This window comes from Pteropus medius, unplaced genomic scaffold (assembly GCF_902729225.1).
Source record: "Pteropus medius unplaced genomic scaffold, Ma_sr-lr_union100, whole genome shotgun sequence".
NCBI lineage: Eukaryota > Metazoa > Chordata > Mammalia > Chiroptera > Pteropodidae > Pteropus > Pteropus medius.
The window spans coordinates 8,102,927-8,122,073 of NW_024354502.1; the positions used below are offsets into that span (position 1 = coordinate 8,102,927).

At 41.3% G+C, this 19,147-nt stretch overlaps 1 protein-coding gene across 2 annotated transcripts in view; it reads left to right on the top strand.

Moving 5' to 3' along the window:
* EXT1 (exostosin glycosyltransferase 1) overlaps positions 1-18,725 on the top strand; it is a 259,408-nt gene extending 240,683 nt beyond the window's left edge. For both annotated transcript variants that reach the window (XM_039853474.1, XM_039853475.1), the window contains 6 exons: positions 1,384-1,502; positions 2,646-2,741; positions 7,727-7,816; positions 13,057-13,217; positions 15,328-15,499; positions 18,174-18,725. In XM_039853474.1, the coding sequence (XP_039709408.1) occupies positions 1,384-1,502; positions 2,646-2,741; positions 7,727-7,816; positions 13,057-13,217; positions 15,328-15,499; positions 18,174-18,359 (824 nt within the window). In that variant the 3' untranslated portion in view covers positions 18,360-18,725. The remainder of the gene's footprint in view (positions 1-1,383; positions 1,503-2,645; positions 2,742-7,726; positions 7,817-13,056; positions 13,218-15,327; positions 15,500-18,173) is intronic.
* Positions 18,726-19,147: the final 422 nt, after the last annotated feature.

Genomic DNA, 19,147 nt, shown 5'->3' on the forward strand with positions numbered 1-19,147 from the left:
TGAAGTCAGCACATAAGAAACATGTAAATAATACTTCTTAAAACTGTTACAGAAAAAGAACAGTGATTTGTCTTCACCATTAAAAAGAGAACCCCTCCATCATATTTATTCTTCTTACTTGGTAAAACCTTGAATGTGTATCTCGATAGTGGGGAGACTCAATAGTAGGTCTTTCTGACGTGCAATTAAAGTACTAATTTGATGATATAACTTACTCTACAAACATTTGTATAATCTTTTAACATATATAGTCTGATTCTTACCTTTATCCCATCAATTTCAAAGCTTAACTTGAGTGTTTCTGCCCTCTTTTCTTCACATTTAAGCTACTGAAATGCAAATTAGTGGATCTGAACCAATGATGTTTTAAAGCACTTTTTAACTGGTCTCCAGTTTCTTAGTGAGTTTTTATGAGAAAATTCATTTGGGGGGAAGCCATCTCACTTCTTTCTCTTTGGTCGCCGTTTTGCTTATTCACGATACCTTTTTACCTGGGGCTTCAGAGCACACAATTGGCAGAGGTCTGAGTCACATACTTTTTTCCTCAGCTATGTCACTGCTACACAAACAAGAGGTTTTTGGATGTATAGAGGCTTCCGATCCAAAGTAATGATGGTAATGGTGATGGGGATGATGATAGCTACTAATAAAGACCTATTGCTTATTATTCACTGGGTCCTGTCCTAAGCACTTTGTATTCATTAACTCATTTAATTTTAATAACAGCCCCATTTGTTTGATACTATTAGTATCAACCCCATTTTACAGCTCTGGAAACAGAGAGTTAAGTAATTTTTCCAAGATCCCAGCACTACTAAGTGGTAGAGCTAGGATAAAAAGCTTAGTCAGGCTCTGGATGCTGTTCTTTTCACTTTTACCATTTGCTAGTTATTATTTGAAATAGAATTGATCAGGCAACCCCCGCTCCCCACCCCTAACTATATAATTAAGAATAAGACAGATGTAAATACCCTGGGAAAGAGAGCACAGTTACTTAAACCCATACAGAGATATTAAGTGTCTAGAGTAGACCCTTTCTTGAGTTGAGAGTGTGTGTGTGTGTGTGTGCATGCGTGTGTGTATTTAGACTTTGGGTACCTACAAAGCAGAAGGAAGATCAAAGATATGCACCCCCAGGAGAGGAAAAGCAAATCAAAGGAAGAACCTGGAAATGGACATTGAACTATAAATTATCAAGGTCTCAGGCAGCCGTTAACCAGCAGCTTTTCACCTTGTTTGTGTTCTGTCAGGACAAAAGAGGCGAAGGGAAAACATGTAGAAGGGAACATTAGCTGCAGGGCGAGGCAGCGGAGCAAGGAGGAGTAATCTTTTAAGTCTTGATTTTCAGTGCCTCATTAGAGTCCTCTCCCCTTTCTGTTTCAGGTTTAAAGCCCCCTTCCAAATTCACTGCAGTCATCCATGCGGTGACCCCCCTGGTCTCTCAGTCCCAGCCAGTGTTGAAACTTCTCGTGGCTGCAGCCAAATCCCAGTACTGTGCCCAGGTGAGTCGGGGGTTGACAGCAGCACCTGCCTCCTCCAGCTTAATGGACCAGAGACCCCCACTCCTTTCCCGCCACACACTTTGCTCCTTAGGACTCATCTGATGTTCACGTCCTGTTACTCCACTTTCATTTGTCATGCCTTGTTATGGCCTTTTCATTAACTTAGAGGTGGAATTATGGCCTTTTCATTAACTTAGAGGTGGGAGTGGAATCTGGCACAGGTAACAGGTAGGTGGCAAAGAGATCTTTGTACCGGGGTAAGGTTATATATGTATATTATCTTATCCATATAACTGTCTGTCTGTCTATATCCCAATACATTTTTTTAAAGCACATTATTTTGTTTTAAAATTCCAAAGTGGTAAAGTAATAGAAATGCCACTGGGAAGACCCAGAAAATGAAGTTTCAACAGAAGAAACAGACTTGTTGGTGTCAGGTGTCAACTTTTTTTTCCCACAGCAATCATGATTAATTATGAAATTGAGAGCAGAAGATTATATCTATGGTAACAATATTTGCCAAATCAGTATCACTCTCCTAGTCTTTACCAGTGTTTTTTCTGATTTGTAAATTAGTTTATAGAAGAAGGCTTATAAATGAGGAAAGAATTAAATCATGTTGAAGTATGCATTTCGGAACCAAACACATTTATTAGAAATAATAAAGTCACATGAAAGCAGCAGCCATTCTGGAGAATCTAAAACATGAGCTCATGCTCGTTCTGTCTTGAATTCTTTTATTTCTCCCATGCCGCCTGGTGTAGTGCAAGGTCATAGCAGATGTTCATTTTTATTTAATTTGATCAGTGTTGTTATCTCACTCATCGTCATGAGATCAGAATTTCGGAAACCACTTTATTAAGGTCCAGCACCCCTGAACATCCATTTTTCCCTCCAGCTTTCTCCCATCCCCTTGATGCAATTTTTTAGGTGGCTCTTTTTCTCCTCTCTCTCTAGTCAAAGTGATCAGGTTCTGAAGGTTTGCATGGGAGAGGACTCGCTTTAAAATCAGTTTCGATGTCTGCCATTCTGCCTTGCTCGGATCCCCATCTCCTCTCTTTCTGTCTGTGAGAAGAAACGTTGGGTTGGAGGCCTGTATCCATCAGCCTTCCAAGCCATCTAATGATCCGCCGTTCCTTTCAGATCATAGTTCTATGGAATTGTGACAAGCCCCTCCCAGCCAAACACCGCTGGCCTGCCACTACTGTGCCTGTCATCGTCATTGAAGGAGAAAGCAAGGTAGGATTGGAAGGAGCCCTAAATGTGGAACCACCCTGGGATCTTCATTTCTCTCTGGGGTATTTTGGGTATTGGCCCTGGATGTCTCCCCCTCCTGGGAGCTGCTGGCCTTGGACTATTCTTCCTAAAACTGCACCTGTCTCTGAATGTTCTCAGCTTTGATAGCCATGGGCTTTCAAATTAGGGAATCCTGGGTCTCCAATACTGACACTTTAGGACAGGGATCCCCAACCATGGGACTGGTCCGTGGCCTGTTAGGAACCGGGCCGCACAGCAGGAGGTGAGTGGCGGGCAAGCAAGCGAAGCTCCATCTGTATTTGCAGCTGCTCCCTAGTGCTAGCGTCACTGCCTCAGCTCCACCTCAGATCAGCAGGCATTTGATTCTCATCGGAGCACTGGTCCCTGGTGCCAGAAAGGCTGGGGGCCGCTGCTTTAGGAAATTTCTGACCCTTTCCTTGTTAGCTTCCTCTTCTTCAAAATGGAACTAACAACACATACCTCACAGGGTTCCTATATTAGGGTTAAATGACTTCGAGGCCTGGCAATTGTAATCTTTCTATAAATGATGAGGATAAAGGTGAGACTTCTGCTGACTGTGGTGATACACAGTGTTTGCTTAGCCGAATAATCTGAATTAGTTGTGTCTTTCAGAATAGTGGTTTGTTCTCACATTTATCTTAAAAAGAAAAAGGACATTTTCACCTTAATTTTGTTTTGGTGTCTCCATCAGAGAGTCTGATGAGTGCTGCCTAGCTAGTCCCTTGCTTCCATTCTCCAAATCATTTGGCCTAGAACGAAATGATCTTAATCATCCTGTGGCCCTTAAAGGACTTTACTTGCTAATGCTTTAAATTGTCATTTGAGGCCATGCATAATCGGGCCTTGGCCAGCCTTTCCAGTCTTCTCTCTCATTGTTTTCCCCTATAGGCCCTGTCTTCCAACCCAATTTGATCACTCACAATTATCTAAATTGCACCGCATCCCTTCCTACCTCTAATTTTTCTTTCCCATTTGTTGTAAATCTTGGACACCGCCCCCCGCTTCATCTCTTCATCTCTGTTCTCAAACTTCCCACCAATTCTTTATGCCCCTGTTTACATGCTCCCTCCTCTCTGAAGTGTCTTCTACTCCTGGAAGCTGGAGGTGAGCTCTTGTTTCTCTAGCTTCCGTGTATTGCTTTCTTGTAGATCTTATGCATTGCGAAGAAATTAGTTGCTGGTAAATGACACAGATTGGTGAAGCATTGTCATCTAAGAGACTTCCTTTCTCAGTCCTCAAGGGGTCAGGTCATGAGAGATTGTCTCACATTAAGTAAAACATCTTTGATTCAGAATAACAAAATACTGACTTATTAGGTTGTACCATTTGAAATCATCATTCGACTGACTTAAAGTGGCAATTTCATACGGTTCACCATAATACAGTGAGAATTGTAACTGTCACATGGACAAGATGATCAGTGCATTCATTACCTGTTCACTTCCAAAGTATGAGTGCCTACTGTGTGTTGGGCACTGTGCAACATATTGGAACACAATGGGGAAAGTGACATACAGTCATGGCCTTCTTAGGGCTGGCATCAAGCAACATGGTTATCAGATTGCTGCTTGGTAAGCATTTAATGAGAAAAAGGGGAATTAGAATATCAGTCTGGCATCAGTCGGTCTTACCCTCACGAGTCCATCCCACCGTAGGTGTGGTTTCACAAAGGGGACTGGCTCACAAATATCTCCTGCAACCCCTTCTGTCCTCCTCTCCGATTTCAATGCCCAAGGCCCAGAACAGTGCTCAGAAGGAGGCTGTTAACTTGAACTTTGGGATTCTTTGTTATTTTTTATGATTCCATGACTCTGATCTAGTAGATAAGTCTTCCTTTGAATATTTAAAAAGAATCCAGTCTGACTGACTCACTGGGAGCCATTCTGACTTGTAGTTAGTATTGCATTTTTATGCACAGACTCACTGATTAGTTTTATATTCTACCCTCAGCAAGTATTCCCAGTTTCTCTATTTATAAAACGATGATGATACCCATAGTACCTTCCTCATGGGCTTTATCAGATGTGTCTCATAAGATATCTCACATTCTCCCAGCCAGATCTATATTTAGGCTTCTGGCCACTTGTTGAGTCTTAAACTCCAACTTGGCCGCTGATTCCAGTGGGCCGTGTGGTTCCTTTTCCCCTCACTCTCACTGCCCTGGGATTATACCATCCAGGAAAGCAATCGTACTTAAGTCTTGCATCAGGCTCTGTATTCCAGGGTACCTGGGCTAAGACTTCGGCCTCTTTTGAGAATTAAGTGGCATACTGCATTTCCAGTGCTTCGCCTTGTACCTGGTATACACCAGGGTTTGGTAAATGTCAGCTCTCTTCTGGGAGGCACTGTCACGTTATGGTTTGTATCATGGGCTCTGGAGTCAGACTTACTTTTGTGTGACCTAAGTTGAGTTATTTAACCCTCTGCACCTCAACCCTCCTTCAGTAAATGGAAATGATCGTAATCCCTAACTAACAGGGTCGCTAAAAGGATCAAATGATAGGATACTGTATGTGTAAATGGACTTAGGCTTGGATGCTCCTGGTAGGTGTTCAGCTGTGCTTCGTTAATTAGTTAGGAACATTTCTTATCTTCCCCATTAGACAGTAAAGTTCTTGAATATTGGTTGTTTCTTAGTCATGTTTGCTAATTCTGGAAGGAACTGGGCTGCTGCATCTTAGCTAAATATTTCTTAAATCAACTAACAAGGACCACCCAGTTGCCTCAGGATCGACTTTCTAAGTACATGGTTTCTTTCATGCTAATCCATTCCACTTTTGGAATGTGGCTGAGCCAAGGTATTTCTGAAAGAGACCCTGTAGTTTCTACACTGGAATGTGGAAGTGGCCGGCTTTTGTGTTCTTAACCTCTATCGATGAAACAGGTTCAGAGAAAAGGAATGGATTGTTTTGAATCCAATGGTTGGGCACATGGTGGGGAAGAAGATATGCCTTCCTCATGCATTTTAGAATCTCCATGTCTAGCCTTGAGTTTAAAATGGATGTGTTCACTGGTTTGGCTGCGAAATTCTATTTCGAATTTATAGGCCTTGTCTTTGCAGTTCTCCTCCGTAGGCTTGACAATGGGAAGGTCAGAGCATCGCTAAACTGGCAGCTAATGGCTTCTGCGTCAGTCAGTGGACATGTAAACAGTATCAGGAGAATCGCTTCAGGCTGGGGTTTCTGAGCACCGTGTACACGGGGCTGCTGATCGTTTCGTATTTATTTTGAAAGCCCAAGAAAGAAAAGAAAAAAAATTGACCCAGTTGAAAGATGGGTAGTAGCAGACCCGAAGCCATTTGTGCTGTAGATACATTCCTGGGGCTTCTAGAGATGGGTTAGAGTGGACGCTTTCTACCCTTCAAAGTCATAAGCACTCCAGTGGCTTCACAGCCGTGTAAACCCAATCTGAGATGAGGCCTGTGCATGAGCTGGTTTCTTGATGTAAGTATAGCTTGGGCCTCATTTTTTGGGGGGGAAGTGGGAGGAAAGCGCTCAGATTTGTGGAGCATTTACCCTTGGCAGCCAGATTAGGTGTCTGCCGTTTTTCCCTTTGTCTCCAGTGTCCAGCTGCTTCATTTTGTGGCTTTTGTATCTTAAAAGTTGATGACAAGTGTGTGTTTTCTCTTGGGTCTCCAAGTATGAATTCAGAGAGGATGTCCTAACTATTACTATAACTTCCAGAGGAAGGTGGTGAATGAGAGATTGCCTGATGTGCCCCAAATTCACTTTCGAGGTCCTTTTCAAACCTGAGACGGGTAGAGCATGCTCAGAGGCGCTGTAGAATCACACCATCTGGGATGAAATGCCGGCGGGTCTGTCTGGTGCAAGACCCTTAATGTTTCTGTGCCTTAGTTTTCTCACCTGTAAAATGGGGTTGTTATAAATATGAATTGAGATGATATCCATAAAGAACCTGAAATACTGGCAGATTGTAAATGTTTAAAACTTGTTAGTTATTCTCATGATTTCGTTCTTATGGTTATTGCACGGTACATTCGACACAAAGGTTTAAGCTGTGGCTGTCACAGAGTAGTCTCTCCTGCTTCAATTTTACAACCAATCCCCTTGTCCCCAAAACCCCCACTCCTCACACACCTAGCTTCTTTACCATGCGTTACCCCAGAGTTGCGCAAACTTTATTCGTGTACTACCTTCACAATTTTCCTGAATCTGTGGGCCACATGTGATAGTTTAGTTAATAACTTTATGTAAATCAGCCTTTTTTCCATTTTAATGAAATTATTTTAAAATAACTTTACTCCTTCCTTTTATCGCTATAGCGACCAATATATGTGTGCATGTATTTTTTTTCTAATCTGTGCTAAAATAAATAAATAGTAAAGTTGTTAAATATTTGTCTGCACATCTCCAAAAATGACCCAGCCTTCAGTGGTGTGTGTCCCGCACTTGGAATCCCTTCTCCATCTGCCTGCTCTTTCCAGCCTCAGTGCTGGTCTCGCCTCTGTGCCTGTGCGTCTACTGAGTGCTTTGTGTGTTGTGCCTCATTTCTCCTTAGACCTGGTGAGTTCCCATCCATCAGGGTCTTGCTGAAATGCCCCTTTTCCATGAGGCCTCCATCTGCTCTTCCAAGCGGCTGGTGGCTGCATCCTCTGATCTCCTGGCATTTTTCACATCAGGCCAGGACTGACCATCTCCGTCGTGATCCTTCTGCAGACTGTGACCTCCCGCAAGACAGGGAATGTATCTCTTTTACCTTGTACTCCCTTTGACTAGCAAGGCAAGTGTACACAGTAGGTGCCCAAAACTGTGGAACCGATGAATCTGCACTGATGAGAAGTGGAAGTCTTCAATGCTGAGGGGTGACATGGCGGCAGAATATTCTTTATGAAGGCCGAGATGGGGGAATTGTCCTGAAAACAAGACTCAAAATTTACCTCTTTTCCCTAATTCCTTTCCTCCTGCCTTCTTTCTGCGCCCTCTCAGGTGATGAGCAGCCGTTTTCTGCCCTATGACAACATCATCACAGATGCCGTGCTCAGCCTCGATGAGGACACCGTGCTTTCCACCACGGAGGTGAGCGCCCACAGCTGAGGAGGGGGCACTGGGCTCTTCAGGCTGTTCCCCCAAAACCCAAGGTGCCAGCAGTCCTGTTTCCAGCGCCCTGGCCAAATCGGAAACATTTTTTCAAAACTTCCTGCAGAGTCGGTTTTAATCAACCCAGTTCCTGTGAGCGCCTTTCTACCCCCTGGCACCCCGATGAGGGCTTCTTCCCTTTTGTTTTCTCTGCTAATTGGCTCCTCATTTGCATGGCTGTACATCACCTCTACCCTCTTGCCTGCCCTCATCTTTTGTTTTTAAACAGCACAGCTGCTTGCAGGTGTGCCAAAGAACCAAGGGGAGGTGGGCAAGGGCGCCTGTTTAGCGTTATCTTGAATCCATGCTGTCCAAAGCAAACAGTCCCACCCTCCCCCAATTATCCTAATCCCTGTGTGGGTGTGTGTCACCTCTGTTAGGAAACACTATTCTGGGTTCTTATAGTAGCTTTTCTGTCTTGGTTTGAAGTGCTCATTTTCTTGCACTGACACAAGAGCAAATGGTTTCACTTTAAAGCTTAGACGGAGACCCCTGCTATTTCAGACGTTCAGGTATTTGTGCCAAAAATAAGATTGCACACAGAAGGTGCGAGGAGGAGGAAAGAGAAAAGAGGAAAGATAGATATGGTAGAAAACCAATTTTTACAACCCAAGTGAGTATTGATCTCTGAAACCTTCCTTTAACCCATAGAGGGACCAAAGACCGTTATATAAAAATGTAGTATATCGGAAATACATTATTAATGGTAGCATGAAGACTTAGCTACTTATAATGCCTTTCTCCCTCCCTTTTTTCCTTTTTATTCATAATCATTTTCCTTTTCATTTAAACACGGGCGCTTCCCAGCATGCACGTTCTTGGGCACCGGTCTGATTCTCGTGGCCTGCTGCCCACGCGGTCAGGACTCAGTGTCAGCCTAGGCTACCAGCCTCAGCGGCTCTTCCTTGCAATTCCATGGTTGTTTCCAATTTCCATGAAATAAGAGTTGAACAAACATTATAGGCCAGGGCAGCCTAAATAACCCCAGCACAAAATGTGCTGGGACCCACCTTGATAATATGCTTTCTCTGTAGCCGAAACTCTATAAATACTTGGTGAATGAATGATCGGAGAGATGCATGCTGAGGGGATTAAAGTGCGAGCACACAGCCAACTGTGTCATGTGTAAGTCGGCAGGAGAAGCGGGTGTGTGGGGGAGACGAAGATATGCTTAATGTTCAAAGGGAAAGACAGCTCTGGAGTCCAGTGTGTGGGACACTCAGCTTGCATTTTTCTGTTGCTTTCTGCAAGGGAAGCTGGCATCCCAGGAGCGCATTCATTCAACAAGTACTTATTGAGAGATTTCTTTGTTCTGGTCTCCATGCCAGGTGCTTTGATTACACAGTTCCTGCCTGTAGCTGGCAGAGTCTTGGCAGCAAATGGAATTCAAATCAGGTAGTTCAAGTGAAGGGCTTTAGTATTATTTAGAGAGGTGGGTGGGGTCAAAGGACCCCACAAGAGATAGTGAGGCACCTGGAGAGCAAGAACAAGAAACAGCTCCCACCCCTGGGTTTGAAGGAGCCAGGAAAGGAAATAATATTTTCAAAGTCCCTGAGAGATAGGACGGGGGAGAAGAGGTGCCTTACAGCAGCTGTGATCATGGAGGGATGTGGCAATTGCCGGAACACTGACTCCAAAGCTGAAAGGAAAAAGGAAAAAAATACCCTGACCTTCCTCTCTGTCCTACCTCCGTTTCCCTCCTGAAGGCTCCCATTGACCTCACCCAGTCGCCACCAGCCCCAAGGAAAACCAGGTCATGCCGTTCATAGGATTCCATCATCGCAGGGTACAGAGCATGGAAAGACTTGTGGAGAGTGGATCTGGGAGGGCAAACACAGGAAGAGCATCCCATCGCCATGGTGGACCCTATGGTCATGACAACCACAGTCTATACCTAAATCATCCTGTTTCCTAAAGTATTGATTCTTCATCTTCCCCTGGGCACAAGGCAATTAGTCTCACTCTAGGACGTGTTTTTCCCTGTCCCATGGTGAAATAACTTTCAGCTGCTGTGATATATCCATGTGCTGGTGAATTTTTTTTCAAAGAATAGAAATTCTAGCCCCTCAGTGCACACTTGGAGGAACATGTGTTGTATGTGAAGTAATTAGAGTCAATGTGGGTTGAAAATGATATGTAAATTTAAGAGGTTGGCAGTCTAGTTTGCTGTTGCCTGCCGATCAGTTGGGTGGTTATGTTGCCTAAAATGGTTGAGGACAAGGATTTCTCTTTTCTCTTTTTTTAGATGAATATAGATCTTGGTTCATTTTATCTCCTCGCTAAGAATTCTTATCTTGTTAAATGTCTCTCTGTAGTATTAAGGAGAGATTTTTAAACAGCCTTCTTTAAAGAGTATTAGATGTTGTTGGTTTACAGTTATTTACATTTATCTGGTTTGCTGCAAATTCTCAAAAGAAAACAGATGTTGGTTTTTAAGAGAAAAGGCCTGTGAGCTGACCTTTGCCTTCTTTGATGTGTTAATGATCTCCATGAAAGCAGAACTATCACAAGAATCATAGGTTTATCTGAATTTGCTTTTGAGTTCCTTTGAAATGACTTGAAACGGCTTTGAGATAGTAAGAAATACGTGTGATGAAAACACCCCATCAGGTTCTCTCGTAGTTGCCAGTGCATGTGTTTCCTTTTCAAAGAATAATGGAAAACCCCAAAGAGTGCTGACAGCCAGGCTGATTCTTGGACGATGCGCCGCATAATACACTATCCGTTGGCGCCATTCATATTAAACACCAGTGACGATGTGCAGGTTTTCACAACCTGATTTAAATTTTTTGGCACACACTGTCCACTCCCCTACTGTCTTTTCACTTTGAGATGCCCCATACCCAACCAGGCTTCCTTAATGTATGCTCCGTCACCTTCCTTTTCCCCCCGCTGGCTGCTGTAGTTTGGGGAAGCAAGCTATATTGGTAAGGCCTTCTTATCTTGAGGTTGGACACCCAACTAGAATTTCATAAAATTTTTTTATAGCTGTTTACAAAAATGGTAACTTCTAACTAAGCCCCAAGGATTTAGAGATGAAAGGACCTTTACTAATCACCCAGGCCTATGTTTCCCAAAAGGTGGTCTGTGCACATTAAATAGTTTTCTATGGTTCATGGCAAGCTTGTATTTCATTTTAACAATTATGTATTCACATTAGTGTTTGTTTGAAAATAATGTAGCCAACAATCAAACCTAGGATTTCTCTGATAGATTTACCTAGGGTGAAGCTAGTGAAAAAATAACTAATTAATTTTAAAAAGAGTAGGCAGTTTAAAGAAAAATATTTAATAAGTCATTGAATGTGTGGTGTGGGAATATGGCGAGAGGCAAGGCATGATGCTGTGCATGTGATGAAAGCTTGGGAAATACTGATCTAGGCTTTCTTGCTTTGTCTTTTAATCAAGGTAAAATTCACTTAACATAAAATTGACCATTTTAAAGTATAAAATCCCACGCCATCTATTATATTCTCAGTGTTGTTCAGTCATTACCTCTATCTTATTCTAAAGCAATTGTATCACCCCAAAAGAAAACCCATACTCATTAATTAGTTACCCCCTAGCCTTAGAACCAGCCAGTTTTCTGTGTCTCTGTATTCGTATACTCTGGACTTCCGTGTAAATGGAATTGTACACTATGGGGCCTTTTGCGTGTGGCTTCTATCACTCAGCGTAATGTTTTAAGGTTTGTAATAGCATGTATCAGTATTTCATTGTTTTTTATAGCTGAATAATATTCCATCGTATAGATATACCGTATTTGGTTTATTTATTCATCAGTTGATGGAACTGGAGTTGTTTCTACTTTTCGACTTATTTGCTCTACTCTTAAACTTCTGAGAGGGTAGAAATTGTACTTTTGCCAGCATCACTCAGCCCCCCGGCTACCATCGCAGTGCCAAGACTTTAAATATTAGTGGAGTAACAGAAATATCCATTTTTATTGCTTATCAAGAAGAGGTAGAACAAAGGTTGTAGGGCGAATGTGTAACCTGTATGAAGGATAAATCGCCTTCAACACTGTAGCAACAGAGCTGAAAAAGAGGCTATGAAAACATACACACCAAAGATGAAACCAGGTGACCTGGGGTCAGATCTCGGTTCTGCCACTTACTAGCTCAGACCAGTTATTGGAACCTCCATAGACTTTGGCTTTCTTCTCTGTAAATTTGATAATATAAAATTACCTTTTCACAGAATTATTGTGAGGATTAAATGAGTAAAAATGTATAAGTACCTGTAACCATTCTAAGCATTACACAATTATGTGTAATGTATAAGTACCTGTAACCATTCTAAGCATTACACAATTATACAATTGTTTGCTATTACTACTTTTCTCTTTCTATGTATTATTTACCATCCATCAACTAATCATAGGAAGTCAAATGTGAATGTGACCATTTGAAAACAGACTATTTACTAATTATAAACGTTAGTTTACAGCAGGTTCAGAAGTACCTGCTTTGGGTTATTATAAACACTGGAAAGTCATTTAGCTGCATTTCCTTTAAAATAATCTTGTGGCTTCACTTGGCCTTGTCCCCACTTATTCTTAGCGATTTTTCACTGTGGATGCTTTTTATACATTTCCCTTGCTCTGTGCTTCTTTAAACCCTGTTTCTTTATTATGTCTGCTTTGTGTTCCTGTTAGAACTTGGGTGCCTTTTTAAACATTTTTTTCTCTAGATCTTAAGAGGATGCTTTTGTTTTAGTCACTTAGGCTTTTCTGTGTGCTTGTTATGATATATGCCATATACATACTCTGGATGTATATAGGAAATCTCCCATTTAAAAAACAGATGCGTTTGTGCCTCACATGAATCAGTGGTCACGTGCACTTGGAGAGAGGGAAGGGAAAAGCGACTGACTGCTTTTTTGACTTGTTTTTTAGCTTGAACAGATTGGATTTCTAAAGAACATATCTGCAAATGTTTTTTTCTTCTTCTTCTTTCATTTCTGCACTAATCTGAAGTTTCTGTAACAGAAGACATTAAAATGTGCATAATTATGGGGCAAAATGTCAAGCAGTCAGTTTAATTTGCTGATGAATACATGGAACCAATGTTTCCCAACAGTTGTGGGATTTCAGGTTATGAATTAACGAGGGGAAGTTAATGTTTTGTCGACGTTTGTTAACACTGTTGATTGCTTGTTTGGCTTGTGTTTTGCTTGCAGGTGGATTTTGCCTTCACAGTGTGGCAGAGCTTCCCCGAGAGGATTGTGGGGTACCCCGCACGCAGCCACTTCTGGGATAACTCTAAGGAGCGGTGGGGGTACACATCCAAGTGGACGAATGACTACTCCATGGTGTTGACAGGAGCTGCTATTTACCACAAGTGAGGAATTTACACATCTCATGCATTTAAGTTGCTTATATAATTGCTTATATTAGTTTCTGGCTGCTGCATAAATAGGAACTTGGGCCAAATCTCGTTAACAGCATTTGCCTCCCTCTTTAAGTTTTGTTGATGTGGCCAACATGTGTCTTTAAAATCGATAAAAACTCTTGGCTTATTGCATTTTCAGGAATTACGGTAGAGTAACATTTTCAGCTCATCTGAAGTGTGAAGACATGCTTAAGGTGTACTGAGTAACTGAATGTTTAGAATAACAAATACTCAAATACTTAATTGAGCATTGTGCTTGAGATTTACTATTGAGTAAAATAGGAAAAAACGCCCCGTCTTTGAGGGTTTTATATTCTAACAATGGGAGACACAACATACGTAATAATTCTATAATATGTTAAGATGACAAATTATTTTGCAAAAAGGCCAAGTAGAGCAGGTAAAGTATCAGGAGTGCCAAAGGAGAATGGGAAGATTAGGGGGTGGCCAAGTTGATCTTCATGGAGCAAATGAGATTCGAGCAGAGACTAGAAGGGAAAGAGGAAGCCAGCTAAGAGAATGTCTGTAGGAAGAGTGTTACAGCATAGGAAACAACTAGAATAAATGTCCTGAGGCAGAATATTGGAGGAATGTCAAGAAAACCAATGTGACCAGAGTGAGTGGAAAGCAGGTGAGAGAGGTCATGGGAGCCCAGAGGCAAGACCTTGGTGTCCGTCATGAGGACTTGACTTTCTCTAAGCGACATGGGGTTTGAGCATAGCAATCTTAATTATGTTTTAGGCATCCGTTCTGGAGGCTGTGTTGAGGAAAGACTCTAAGAGGGCCAGGGTAGAAGCAGGGAGATCTCTTGGGAGGTGATTGACATTGTCTAGGCAAGAGATGATGGAGATTGAGACCAGGAAGTGAGCAATGAGGTGGTAAGTAGTAATCAGATTGTGGACATATTTTGAAGATGCTCCAGCATGATATCCCCACAGATTGGATATGGAGTTTAATGACCAGGTCTTTTGACCTGAAGAACTAAAAGGATAGAATAGCCGTCAACAGATAGGGAAAGCTATAGGTGGAATAAGTATTAGAGGAAATTCAGAAGGTCAGTCTTGGGCATGGCAAGACATTCGAAGGGTATGTCAAAAAAGGTCAGGGGTGGAGATGAAAATTTAGGAATTATTTGCATATATTTGTCCTTAAAGCCAGGATAAAGACTTGGGTAAGATTGCAAAAATTAGTGAGGAAAGATGCTTAAAGTTCCTACTCAGTCATTAATAAAATACTCACCCTTCTGCCTTAGTAAGGTAAACACACCAATCTTAACCTAGTTTCTTTTAGTAAAGAATAGAGACTCTCGCATGTCAGGAATAGAGTTGGAAATGCACAAGGTGTGAACAGTTAGGCTGACTGAATATCTCAGATTCCACTTCTTGAAAGTTCATTGTTCCCTTTCTTCCTGCCATTGCCACCCAATGACTCCGATTAATTCAAATATATATGTCCCTCCAAAAAAGAAATAGTTGGGTGAAAAATAATTCAGGAAAATTGTGAGTTCTCCATAATGATTGACCACCAGATTAATTAGGGTTTTGCTCTAACACTGTTGAAATATATGGTTTACAGGCCACTAAAATAGAACATTATATTGTTGGAGTCAAAATTATGGGATAGTATTGAATATAGTACCAATTAAACCAGTAATTGAAATTATAAAGCAGCTTATAATGGTATATAATATACAAGTAACTTCTCTTGCCGTCCGAGTATTCCTTTTCTTACCAACCAGCCTGATATTAAAGTTAGACTGTTCCAGCAATATCTGCCTCCGTGTGTATCTCTGTACCTCATTTCCTTATCTGTGAAACAGGGATAATAATAGTACCTGCATCATAGGTACAATTCTTATAAGAATTAGATGAGGCATTTGTTGTAAAGAACTTCAGAACATTATCTGGCATATAGTAATTACTGTATAAATGATAGCTATCATCATCATCCTCCATGATTGTTTAGGGATTCAAAGAATGCGTATGTGGTTTCTGTCAAAGAAGAACGCCTGTCATTATATAATAATGGCCCCCCTGGGAAATCTCTTTGGTTTTTACAGATATTATCACTACCTGTATACCCATTACCTGCCAGCCAGCCTGAAGAACATGGTGGACCAACTGGCCAACTGTGAGGACATTCTCATGAATTTCCTAGTGTCTGCTGTGACAAAATTGCCTCCAATCAAAGTGACCCAGAAGAAGCAGTATAAGGAGACAATGATGGGACAGGTAAGAGAAGGAGAGCTCACCTCCCTTGCTTTTCTTGCTGGCAGTTCAGCTGGAAGTAATGAGGACTCACTGTTCCTGTAGGAAGCATAATGAGGAGATATCAGAAAAAAAAACATATCTAAAAGCTCTGAGGGAGTATATTGTTGGCACATGGATAATTGGGAAGGTGTAAGTCAAGGGTATCTTTATGTCAAGAATATAAAAGCTTTTTTATGACCTACAAGGTGGCCTGAGGAAGACATACCTTCTCCACAGTTAAAAACCTACACAAAATTTATGTAAGCTTATTACTGGTGCTCTATTTAATGAATAGCTAATAACATTCTCAACACAGCCTTCTGGTGATTGCTCTTGAGTTGGATGAACATCGTGGTGGCAGACTAGGAGTCACAATACTTGATTTTTAGTTCTAGAGCCAGCATTTATAAGCTGTAGCCAAATGAGTTGCCTTCTGAAACTCGGTCGACTCATCTTTAAAATGGAAATGGTGAAATCTATCTCACAGGGGTAAGATAACATGTATGAACGATTTTATAAAAGTAAAATATTGCATTGAGTCACAAAAGTTTCGTACTTACGATACTTGCAAGAGAATATAATCTAACTGCTTAACTTCCAGAGAGTTTAAGCAGATTGCTACAAGTCACCCAGTATTAGACAGAACTGGGAGTTGAATCCCAGGCTCTCTTCTTTCCACTACTTGTCCTTCTAAACCCCAGGGTCCTGCGTCAGGCTAAAGCTCATCTACCTTTATTCATCTTGAACAGGGCCCAGTATTAGAAGAAATCAAAGACCTTACATAAACCCATTTAGATCTACCCAAGTTAAATCGTAGAGCATCATCCAGCAGGCTTTGAGTCAGCCTGAAAGGACATATTTTAACGTGGTGATGTAGTTCCATTGCTGTTTAGGGTTTACCTTGTTCTAACAGTTACCGAAAGTCGTAGACAAATCGAGTTTTTGCAAAGGAAAACTTAGCCAGGCCTCGAGATAACACCATTGGTGGTTTTTCATTCGCTAAATTTGGAAAGAGCAACAAATTTACAGGATTTTAAATTTATGAAATTTAGTCATTCAGTAGTTACTAAATATGTGTGTTATCAGATACTGTTGTTCTAGGTACTAGTTATGACAATGCCGCTATCTTTAGCAGTCTCGTGGAAAATTCTAGTTCCCTCTAACTACTAAAGGAATGGCCAAGAGGATTTGTAAAACTTTTTAATCTTTAAGTCTGAAAGGTTTTTCAATTCCAAGCAAGATGTATTGAGGGCCTACTATGTGTCCAGGCATTTTCATATAGATTATCTCAGTTAAGGACACAACATTCCTTTAATATTGTTTCTTAGAGAGTTCTATGAACTTCCCTGAGGTTATATGCTAATTAGGGATTGAATTCTAATAACACATGATTTCTTAGGGATTGGTTTTATGTCCTTCTCATAGATTTGCCTAATTCTACCAAAAGACTATTTCTAATAGTTTTACACATTTTGGGGGGAACAAATCTAAATTTAGCCTTAATCTAAATTGATGTGTCTAGTTAGATATGTACTGTATTTGCCCCCACTTTTCTTATACACATGTTTATTGAACTCACCTGGTCACTTTAATTTAATGTGATACTTTCTATGATTTACCAAGTAAAGTTCTCCTAGTATAAATGGTCAAGAATGGAGCCGAGTTCTGTCCCTTTCTTGCCTTGAACAAGTAATTTTAACTTTTCCTGAACCTACTTCCTCATCTATACAGTGGAGATGCTACTACCTGAGTAGGTAACTTGGCCAGATTGTTGTGAGGCTCAAATGAACTTCCCGAAAACACTTTACAAAATGTATTTTGTTTGTTTTCCTCCTGCTCAGAGGTAACTTGACATTTGTATTTATCTTCAGTGATTACTTATAAGCATGTTGATACTTACGGTTTTAAAGTGACTCTGAGTGATTCTCACAGTAAAATGTAACTTCCTATGAAAGTGTTTTCTAACGATGCATGAGGATTCAAGCACTTTGACCACAAAACACACTTACATCTAGTGACGTAAAAATGATTTTGTATTTTTCCCCCATAACTGGGCAGCCTACCTTTTCCTTTTTTCGTAAAAACATGGTTACAAAGACATGCTTAGTTCATCTATTTAGATTGCAGCACTCAAGTCATTTAAGGCTTTCCTTTAAATCAGTGTCAATCATTTACATGGTCTAAAAATATTTAACCAATCTTAGGGGTAACACTGAGAGCTAAAGAGATGGTAGCCATCTTTTCTACTTACCCAGAATCGACTGAGGAAACAAGAAAGTTTTAGAAAACTATCTTTGAAACCACAATCACCTTGGTAGTCATTGTATTTGATCCCAAGGGCAAATAGAAGTGTTAGATTTAGTGACCATAGTAGTTGAGGTTCAATCGGTGACTGATTCACTGAACAGAGCATTAGTCAGTATGGGGGTGTGTGTGTGTGTTTACCATTGAAAAGAGCAGCATATCTTGGAAAAACCAAGGGCGGAAACCAGGATCAGCGCTTGAATTTTTACCAGGCACGAGGATGGGGAGGCTTGGGGGCCAGGTCAGACATGAGCTCTCCTTTGTGCCCATGAGCCAGACTTGGCTTTCTGCAGTGTCTCCTTCTCACCTTGCACGTCACTCATGGTCTTCTTTGTTTCTCTCCCTTCGCCAGACTTCCCGGGCTTCCCGCTGGGCTGACCCCGACCACTTTGCCCAGCGACAGAGCTGCATGAATACGTTTGCCAGCTGGTTTGGCTACATGCCGCTGATCCACTCTCAGATGAGGCTCGACCCCGTCCTCTTTAAAGACCAGGTCTCTATTCTGAGGAAGAAATACCGAGACATTGAGCGACTTTGAGGAACCCAGCCGAGTGGGGGAGGGGAAGTGAGAAGGGACTGGGTGTCAATCTGCTCTCTCCTCCCAGTGCAGATCCGCTCAGCCATGGAGCCAGATTGTGCCAAGTATCCAAATAAACTTATATGAACAGAATGATTAAAAAAGACACACACACACAAAAAGGCCAATGAGAACTCGACTCCTGGCTCCTGGGACTGCACCGGACTGCTCCAAACTCGCCTCACCGGCTTCTATATCCCAAGACTAGGTTGTGTACAGTTTAATTATGGAACATTAAATAATTATTTTTGAAATGATTGCTATGCAGGTTTAAACTTTTTTAATGATCAAAACTATTAAAAACCAGAGTTCTTTCTTTAATCAAAATTGTGTTGGTTGTGAATATTTCAAAGCTGCCACTCTTTTTCCCACAAACATCATTGCCATTGGTCATGCAGGGTTTCCTGCAGCTACAAAAGCTCAGACTTCATGGAAAACACAATAAGTCACTCTGTCTAGTGTCAAGAAATAAATGAGCATAAGTTAAGACGAGTTCATTATTCAACATCGCCAGTGCAAATTGTTTTCCACTTTGAATTTACAGATGCACTTGAACTTTTATCTCTAAAATGTTGCTGCATGAGAGAAAGCATTATGACTTCCAGGTAGACAGTTCTAGCTGAAAACTTTGAGATGTGTAAGTATGATCATCTTTTTCATTGCGGGGTGAGGGGAGCTAGAACCAAGAAAACAATAGTATAATTAAGAAATGTCCAGTTTGCACAAAGAACCATCCAGATAGTCCATCA